This window comes from Tachysurus vachellii, chromosome 9, assembly GCF_030014155.1.
Source record: "Tachysurus vachellii isolate PV-2020 chromosome 9, HZAU_Pvac_v1, whole genome shotgun sequence".
NCBI lineage: Eukaryota > Metazoa > Chordata > Actinopteri > Siluriformes > Bagridae > Tachysurus > Tachysurus vachellii.
This window is the reverse complement of record NC_083468.1, coordinates 11,465,848-11,475,376: the sequence shown is the minus strand read 5'-3', so window position 1 is coordinate 11,475,376 and position 9,529 is coordinate 11,465,848. Positions and strand designations below refer to the sequence as shown.

Here is a 9,529-nt window from a genome sequence, read left to right as displayed (position 1 = left end):
AGGTTGGCCATCCTCACCCTATCTACTATACATACTTTTTAAACACAATAAGGTTTCTCAAAAACATTGTATTATCATGCAAAGCCATCTGGAGAAATCCAGCCTCTGATGATACAGCAGGAAAGCTAAGCAAAGTGGTGTATAAATTTGCTCTGTGCCCTTTTCCTGTACATACCCTGTGTTGCTGTCTCCAAGCCACAGGAAACGGTGGGCATTCCTGATAGCATGATGTTCTAAAATAACTGATTAGGACAAAACACTGAATTAATAATGAGGAAATCCAGAGTAGAGAATTTGGTAATCTACCACATTTTTTCATTGATGAACAATTATTGGAAAGATTAGCATTAGCTAAAAGGTCTTTATAAAATCATATGGTGGTTAATTAAATATAAACATAGTTTTAACATGAACCTTAGAGTTATAGACATGAAGAGAACTTGAATGACCATACAGGTACTCCAACAGGCAGTGTTTGGAATACATTGTGTAAAAAACACAACGTATTTGAAATGCATTAGCATATAAAATAGGACTATGTCATCTTTTATATGCACATGGATATATTCATACATACACTATGAAATTAGTCTGCATCAGCTAAGGCTTTAGCAGCATTAAACATGGCTTCATGTACTGATCGCAAAAATTGATTCAGTGATTCAGATGAAAAAAAGATTAAGAGGTTCAATAAATATGACAAAACCAAATCTACATTTTGTCAATCTTGACTTTTACACAAAAAAGAAATTAGAATGATTTAAATGCTTTAAGTTCTGAACTAAATTAATTAATGCAAATATGTTTCTAAAACTAATATGTTTGCACATGCTTACAAAAGTAGAAAAAGATGTAAAGTTTACTTGTACTGACTAAAGTGGAGGCATGGTTTTTGCAGAACTTTTTAGTTTTATGAATTTGTCCTTTCCAGTGTTTCTTTGGGTCAGCTTTAAGGCGTAAAGATATTGTGTTATGAAATTTTCACCCTATTTGTGTTTCTCAGTTACATGTATGGTGTGCACAAACACATATCACTTTGGCTTGCTGCAGCTACACAAAATAACTGTGTCACTTTTATTTTCCACAGGCCATTAAATGCTGAAACCCCCACCCCAGGAAATGGGAGTGGTCAAACCACACTGAATTAGATGTTCTAATCTTCAGGTCCAGTTGCCTCTCTCCTTCAATGAAACTGGCACTGGCAGCAGATAAGATATTTCCTCAACAGTCAAAGACCACAAAAAGTAGTCTGAAAATACTAAAAGATGACATTATAAACGTATAAATTACATTAAATGTATATGATAAAAATGGTCATTTCTAATGAGGCTTTAATATTACCAGCATGGTGATACGGATCTGTTATATAAATACTGATTTGTATTTCTGTCATTTGTGTAATCAATTATTGCTAAGTTAACTCTGTGACAGTTTCAACAGTAGCTACTGAATAACAATGTTCACTTTCCATGGTAGTTTTTTTTTTTGTCTGTTTTCATTTTTGTATTTTATTTTTTTTTACTTAACGTTTTACTAATGAATATGATTTGATATTAGTTGCCCATTAACATTTTAATAAGGATCATTCAATTTTTTTTGAATGCGTAGGTGAAAGCAACCTTATTGTATGATTTTGAAAGAGTTCATTCTAACCAGATTCACATAAGATATAACTATAGAAAGCTCCAGGATGTACTGCGAACGTCTTGTTTACGTTTTATCTTCGTGTGTCACATCTGAACCGTTGTAGTGACGCAGGTCGTGCAACTGCACGGACTTACTGTGTCACGACCTGCTCGTTGCTTCCTTGTAAAAAAGAAAAAACTATATCTTTTCTTATGGTGGAGCTGTCGTGAGCAGGAAGTGGGAAACGAAAGCAGAACAGCCTGGGTGGGTGGGGCTACTTATTAATACCTGCAGTACAAAAACGGAGGACACGAGTTCCGCTTGTAGTTGGAGCTGACGACAAGAAAAAAGCCGAACGTTCATGATGGTTGACTTTCAGTATTAAGAAACCTGCGCGTAATTTCATTACAATAGTTCTGGATTACCTCGTGTTTTTTTTTTCTCCATTGACAGCGTAAGATACGAGACGTCTACAACCAGTGGCGTGACAGTTTCATACCCTATCTGTTAATCTTTGGGACGTTAAAAGGTGTCAATTGGAAATGGGTGAATTTTACAGCACTCTGTGGATAAGCTGAATTATAGAGGGTCGCAGGTTTTTTTTTTTTTTTTTTTTTAACTCACATTTCGGCCTTATTTGTGTGGGTGTGGGCGTGGGGGTGTGTACAACAGACGAGGGAGTATTTCCTCTCTGAAGTTTCAAGTGTGTCCTGCTACAATAAGGAGTCATAGACTGACCTAACATGGCATCTACAATTGAGAGGAAGACCTTGGAAGTTAACGAGTGAGTGACTTTATGGTTGTTCAGAACTCTAGTCGATGTCTTTACAGCATTCTTTAAGTGATGTGTTTGTGTACAAGCCTATTACAGACTGCAATAATAGCTCTAAGACATCCACAACTGGCAGTTTGGAAATCAAGCAATTATTTAAATTAAAAAAAAAAGAAAAAAGTGCCTAGAAATAATTTTCGGACTGATTTGCAGGATTATGAATTGAATTGCAGGGGTTTGAATTATTTCAGTTAAAATGAAATGAATGTCTCATGAGAAAAAGAATAGACTGTGTTCTCACAGTGTGTTGTAAGTAAATATTATTGTATGAGGGCCTAAAATATTCTATTAAACATCCTGTATCCTTTAACATACCAGTTATTCATTTAATTATTTATTGATTATTTAATTAATAATATTTATTCATTTGTTCATTACAGTAAAAGTAATTCATCACAGACAGATAGTTATATATTTGTATATGTGCCAATGCTAAGAGAAGGAGGCCGTTATTGAATGCATACCATATAATCTGTCAAAATCAGTGGAAGCAGTGTTATGGCATGAGGCATGTATGACTGCCAGTGGAACATGGTCACTGGTGTTTACTGATGATGTGACTGCTGATATGAATTATAAAATGTATAGGGTTATGGTTCCTGCTCAGATACAGTCATACGATGGAAGGACTGCGCTTCACAGTAAAGTTGGATAATGACCCAATTCATACCACAAAAGAAACACTAGAGCTTCTTGGGCAAAGATATATATATAAAATGCTCTTAAATGGCATTCAGACACCTGACATCAACTCACTTGAGCATGCTCTTATTTCTGAAGATAAAAGTGAAGGCAGAAAGCCACACAAACGAACAGCAACAGAGAGCATCTTTAGTATAGGCCTGGCAGAGAAACTCAGTAGGTAATGTCCATGTCGGTCGGTAATGTCCATGTCCAAGACTTCTAGCAAAGAATCTTTAACTGCAAAGGATTTGCACCAGAGTATAAAAAATATAAGATTTATTATGTTAGTTTGTCCAATTACTTTTGAGCCTGTGAAAATGGAAGGACTGCAAAAAAAATGTCTAATTCCACACACATTCTTGTAATGTTTTTGTGTTTGTATTGATAAATAGATGCACACACACACTCTGAACACTTTATTAGGAATGTTATACTGAATGTTATACAGGGCTTATTTTTGCTTTCAAGGTGTCGGTTTTCTGTGATGTTTTGGGTCCATCTTGGTAGGATCACACAATTTCTGCAGGTTATTCGGAAGCACTTTCATGCTTTGAATTTCACATTCTACCACATCCCAAAGGTGTTCTACTGGATTTAGATCTGAACTTGGAAGGCCACAGAAGAACATTTGAACTCACTGTGATGTTCATGTTACTAGTTTGAGATGACTTCAGCTTTGTTACATGGTGCAGCATCATGATGGAAATAGCCATTTGAAGATGGGTAAATTGTTGCCCAGAAGAGATGCACATGGTCAGCAATAATACTCACATAAGCTGTGGCTTTGTGGATTGTTTTTTTTTTCAAGGCCCAAATGGAATCTGATCAGATCTGACTATTGATACATGGTGGGTGAATGAATCTGTGGATTCATTCTGTTGGTGCCATATTCTGATCCTACCAATTTTGTGCCTCAGCAGAAATCATAATTAATTAGACCAGGCTTTTTCTGTCTTAAAGTTTCCCATTCTAGCAGCCTATTCCAGGTGCAACCTGAGCTATCTGTTCTTTTCACTGTTGTTGATGCATGATTGTTGAGGAGCGTAAGAGAACACTGGTCCACAAAAAAGAGCACATCGTCATGACCATCATCATTACTCATTCATTCATTCATTCATTCATTCATTCATTCATCTTCTACCGCTTATCCGAACTACCTCGGGTCACGGGGAGCCTGTGCCTATCTCAGGCGTCATCGGGCATCAAGGCAGGATACACCCTGGACGGAGTGCCAACCCATCGCAGGGCACACACACTGTCATTCACTCACGCAATCACACACTACGGACAATTTTCCAGAGATGCCAATCAACCTACCATGCATGTCTTTGGACCGGGGGAGGAAACCAGAGTACCCGGAGGAAACCCCCGAGGCACGGGGAGAACATGCAAACTCCACACACACAAGGCGGAGGCGGGAATCGAACCCCGACCCTGGAGGTGTGAGGCGAACGTGCTAACCACGAAGCCACCGTGCCCCCTACCATCATCATTAGCATGATTTAATTTATGTTGCATTCATTCTAAAACATAATTTTAGGCCTGTTTCCCCTTTTCAGTCAAAATCTTTGCCAAGTGTTTTTTTGCCAAGTGTTTTGGCATGTCCGTTAATTATTTTCCTCACTTACACTTTGGTAGCAACTGCTTTGAACTAGGAAATAGAATTTTTATCATATGACATAAGAAAAGGAAAATGTATAACCTTCATTTGTACCCTTCTATAGAGAACTAGTGGATGAGGTCCTCCAGGTGCCTCCATCAATGCTAATGTGTGGTGGTTGTCAGCAAAGTATTGGAGACCGTTTTTTCCTGAAGGCCATAGAGCAGTACTGGCATGAGGACTGCCTGAGTTGTGACCTTTGCGGCTGTCGGCTGGGTGAAGTTGGCCGAAGATTGTACTACAAGCTCGGTAGGAAGCTGTGTCGAAGAGACTACCTAAGGTGGGTGTGAGGCATCCTCATTTTGAGGATGACTATTGCAATTTAGAGTAATTGTATTCAATAATTTATCCTGTATTGGTAATGCTGTATTGGAGTTTGCATGTTCTCCCCATGCCTTGGGGGTTTCCTCCGGGCACTCCGGTTTCCTCCCCCGGTCCAAAGACATGCATGGTAGGTTGATTGGCATCTCTGGAAAATTGTCCGTAGTGTGTGATTGCGTGAGTGAATGAGAGAGTGTGTGTGCCCTCCGATGGGTTGGCAGTCCGTCCAGGGTGTATCCTGCCTTGATGCCTGATGACGCCTGAGATAGGCACAGGCTCCCCGTGACCAGAGGTAGTTCGGATAAGCGGTAGAAAATGAGTGAGTGAGTGAGTGATTACAATATTTGTAATTTTGCCTCTGTACACCACCACATGTTAGAGTATGAAAAGAATTAGCCTTAATACAGAAATAAATTTTAGTTTGGCAGTGTGTTATGCAAATATTTACACAAATTTACTAAAAGATTGATAAATAAAGCCCAATACATATAACTTCTACAAATGTACAAAGAAACACACATAACTGTGTGACTCGGTGAGGTACATTTAAAGTCAGATTTCCTCTTTCCTTTGCAGACTGTTTGGTCAGGATGGGCTGTGTGCTTCCTGTGAGAAGAGGATCCGGGCATTTGAAATGACAATGCGAGTTCGTGACAAAGTGTACCACCTTGAATGTTTCAAATGTGCTGCCTGTCAGAAGCACTTCTGTGTTGGAGATCGCTACCTGCTTATCAACACAGACATTGTATGTGAGCAGGACATTTTTGAGTGGACCAAACTCAACAGTAACTTACGGTAATTTGTCATTTGTCGTTGCCATAAATCTACAACTACTACTTTACACAACAGCAACATAATTAGGCAAGTGCAATTCTATAGCACAGTTTCAAATCTATTTTTTATATTTTCAGTTCACTAGCACATAACCAAGTTTTCTTTTCCCTTGGAAAAGCTGAAGGCATTTTTTAATGTATGAGGGCAATAATAGCTGTTTCACAAACACTTTTTTAGATAGTCATACAGACTGTTGACATTGTCACATTTGCTATAGATACTGTATGTGGATACATTTTATATAATTACTTTTTAAATCCTAAAAGAATAAACAGGATGCCAGTAGAATTTGATTGATTTTATTCCATATCTAAAAGCACCAAAACCTTTGGTGTCTGTCTAGACCTACTTCTAACAGACCCTTTAGGTGCCTTTTGGACAGTTATAATGCACAATCTATGATTGTTGAAATCATAAGTCACCAGCGGTGTTGTTTCATATTGGCTGAACAGCTGACTCCTGCTGCTCCACATTATGCATATTAATGAGCATCAAAATATTTTTCACATTATAATGTTTTTGTTACATTTGTATCTGCAGTAAATTCCATTTGCTTTGATGTTAAGTCTAGCATATCACAGATAAATCTGACCTAGGAAGTGTTAAATAAGGTTGTACTTAACAGACAATAAGAATAGATGGGATGAGTTTAAATATTTGTGGATATACTAGGATTTACACAGTAAACGACAGTTACATCATTTATTTATTTATTTTTTTTTTTATTTAGAGATCCTTAAACTTGGGTTATTTGAATTAAGAACTTAGAAACCGTTAACCCATCTAAAATATTTCTTTGTACATGCTCTAGCCCTGTCTGCTTTTTTATTTTATTGCATTAATTCTTATATATCTGAGACCTGTTAAGTGATTATTTTAATTCCCTTTAATCCATTGTGCAAATTGTCGAATAATAATGCTTATTTTACAAAAGGTGAATAAGGAAATACTAGGTTTAACAATTATGCAAAACAAATTTGTAAAAATTGTATGAGATTTGGCACATTCAGTGGACTTACTAGACTACTATTTGTTGTGCTATTCTGTTCATAAGTGTATTGTGCCATTTAAATAAAAGAATCTTTGCTGACATTACACATGTTTCTGTTTGGGGACAATGGGTAGCCATCGATTTGTACAGGAATCAGTAAAAGCTAACTGCTATAATGTGCTTGTTATAAAATGGCATGACAAGCTGGTTTACTTGCGTACATATTTGTCAAATTACTTTAAACTAGGCTTGAAAGACATCGATGAAAAATCCACTTACAGATCTACACATCACCAGTGAATTCCTCGCAAAAAGCATGGCTGCCTTTAGCCAATCATCTAACAAATAGCTATAGTCATTATATATTCTATAATCTTCTGCTACTACTACTTCTGATTCCTTTGTTCAAGAATGATGGGCCCAAGTCATTGAAACACCAAAATCATATGTCATATGGTTTAGAATTCTCACTGGACTCAACAAAGCAAGGGGGCCAGCATGATGGTGATGTATGATATATGACCCAGTCATCTACTATCACAATTTGGCCCTTGTCAAAGTCGCTCATGTCCTTATGTTTGTTGTTTCCAACACCTCGACTTCAAGGACTGACTATTCATGTGCTTCCTAATATATCCCATTCATTTGTAGGTGTCAGTGTAATGAGAATCTTATTCACTTCACCTATCAGTGATTTTATTGTTATGGCTGAGTCTATCAGTATATTTTCTGTGTTATATCACTTATTTTATTTATTTACATAACAGGTCATTTCAAAATAATAGCTAAGCTATATAATAGCTTTTATTTACTATTTAGGATTTTCAGTGGCACAAGTTTATAGAAAATTTACAAAGGTTTACAGACTTCCAGACCTCAAAAGCTACTGTCTACTGTTTATTTGTGTTTGATCGTTTTTGGCTAGTTTCAGGTTGTTGGTGAGTTGTAATTATGATGGTAGTTGGAACCTGTATTATTTTTAAATGAAAAGATTTTACTGTGGAACAATACACAGTTTTAAGCAATAACTTTACCTTTCCTTTATATTTGGTCATACTACTGTATATCAGACAGTTAAACAAATAGACCTCTTATTAAAGTAATTCCTTGTTTTCTGGCTGTGGCTCTGCATTTTCAGAAAAACTTACCCTTCCTGGACTGATTGCATCTGCTATTAATGTTAGTCAATTACAGTGCAAGTGATCACAACCCTTCCTTAGGCCAAGTATATGCAGTAAGGTTTGCAAAACCTATGTTCTACTATTGGGTTTTTAATCTTAGAACACTACAGATCTGGGAGCAATGGGGGAAATTAAACTCTAATCCTACTCTGTATCTTTATCAAATATATAAAAAATGATCCTCCAGACAATCTTCCTTAATTAACTCACATAGATATAAATATTCCTATTATTCGGTATTCTCAGAGTGTCATTCTAAGCATTAAAATAAGGAAACAGTTTAGATGGATCTAAACTATGGATCTATGGATCCATTAGCATCTAATCCAGCTTTTCTCCCTTTCCTGATAGACAGAAAAAAATAAATAGTCCAATCTTCATAATAAAATATTATATAGTTTATACATTGATAAAGTTTTTGCATTTCAACAACTCACTGTGTGAAAGTCACAGATATAGCCTCTTAGTGGTCCAGCGGTAGGATCCCACGGGTTCGATACTTGGGCAGGGAGCTAACCCAACCACTGAAGAGTTAAATCTCAGTGCTGATCCCAAGCCTGGACAAAAATGGGAGGGTTGCATCAGGAAGGGCATCCGGCGTAAAACCTGTGCCAAATCTAATATGCGTACCATGTGATCAGATGTGGTGACCCCGACCAGGGAGCAGCCGAAAGAAGAAAGAATGAACAAACTGACTGAAATCCACAGGTAGTGATGAAGGTAGTGGAAGAACCTTTTCCACCAAGGCAGTTTGAGTGCTGGTTCGGAGCCAGAGCCTAATTTAGAACCAGTTCTTTCTTTTTCGACACCCAAAGCGCCGGCTCTGAATCAGGAAAAGTGGTTCTTAAGTAGCACCAAAATGTTGCTGGTCTAGACTTGTGTCAGGCAACTGGGGGTGGGGATGGGGGCAGGGTTACTGTTAGAGCCTTTGATAATGTACCTTAAGTATACCAATGTTTAATACACTTTACCGCAATATGATCAGTTAACAGCACACATGATAGTAGGTAGCTACATGCTAAGGCTAACTTTTTTCTGTGTTAATGATAAAATAATATGTACTTTCTCGATTACAACCTCCGTTTATACAAATTACATGAAGCTGCACGTACACGTTGGATTTGCCAATGTTATTTCGCAAAGCCATGAGCATTAACAGTAAAGAAACATCCGCCATTGTTGATGTTGTGTTTGTGTTTGCCGCTGCTGCACTAATGTTGCTGATAAAAGATGAGACGTATACAGTGACGTAACACGTGCTGTGATGGCTCTCTAGCCCATGGAAAGGCAAACCGGTTCTTAGAAGGCTCGCCAGTGGAACCAGCTTTGAACCAGCAACAGCACTAGCTCTGAACCAGCACCCAGTTCTTTCTGGTGGAAAAGGGGCATTTGTAACTCCA

General features: G+C 37.6%; 1 protein-coding gene across 2 annotated transcripts; it reads left to right on the top strand.

Moving 5' to 3' along the window:
• Window positions 1–1,829: 1,829 nt before the first annotated feature.
• Window positions 1,830–7,052, top strand: lmo2 (LIM domain only 2 (rhombotin-like 1)). 2 transcript variants are annotated; one of them, XM_060877688.1, is made up of 3 exons: window positions 1,830–2,410; window positions 4,867–5,082; window positions 5,700–7,052. In XM_060877688.1, the coding sequence occupies exons 1-3, from the start codon at window positions 2,370–2,372 to the stop codon at window positions 5,920–5,922; spliced, it is 480 nt and encodes a 159-aa protein (XP_060733671.1). In that variant the 5' UTR covers window positions 1,830–2,369; the 3' UTR covers window positions 5,923–7,052. The 2 variants fall into 2 exon arrangements, with proteins under 2 accessions (XP_060733671.1, XP_060733672.1); XM_060877689.1 differs by lacking the exon at window positions 1,830–2,410 and adding an exon at window positions 2,865–2,966.
• The last annotated feature ends 2,477 nt before the right edge of the window (window positions 7,053–9,529 follow it).

Bases quoted from the DNA above. Each gene is read 5' to 3' on its own strand.
- lmo2 (XM_060877688.1), top strand. From the start codon at position 2,370: ATGGCATCTACAATTGAGAGGAAGACCTTGGAAGTTAACGA. The intron at 2,411-4,866 runs GTGAGTGACTTT...ACCCTTCTATAG, and splicing joins AAGACCTTGGAAGTTAACGA to AGAACTAGTGGATGAGGTCC. The intron at 5,083-5,699 runs GTGGGTGTGAGG...TTTCCTTTGCAG, and splicing joins TGTCGAAGAGACTACCTAAG to ACTGTTTGGTCAGGATGGGC.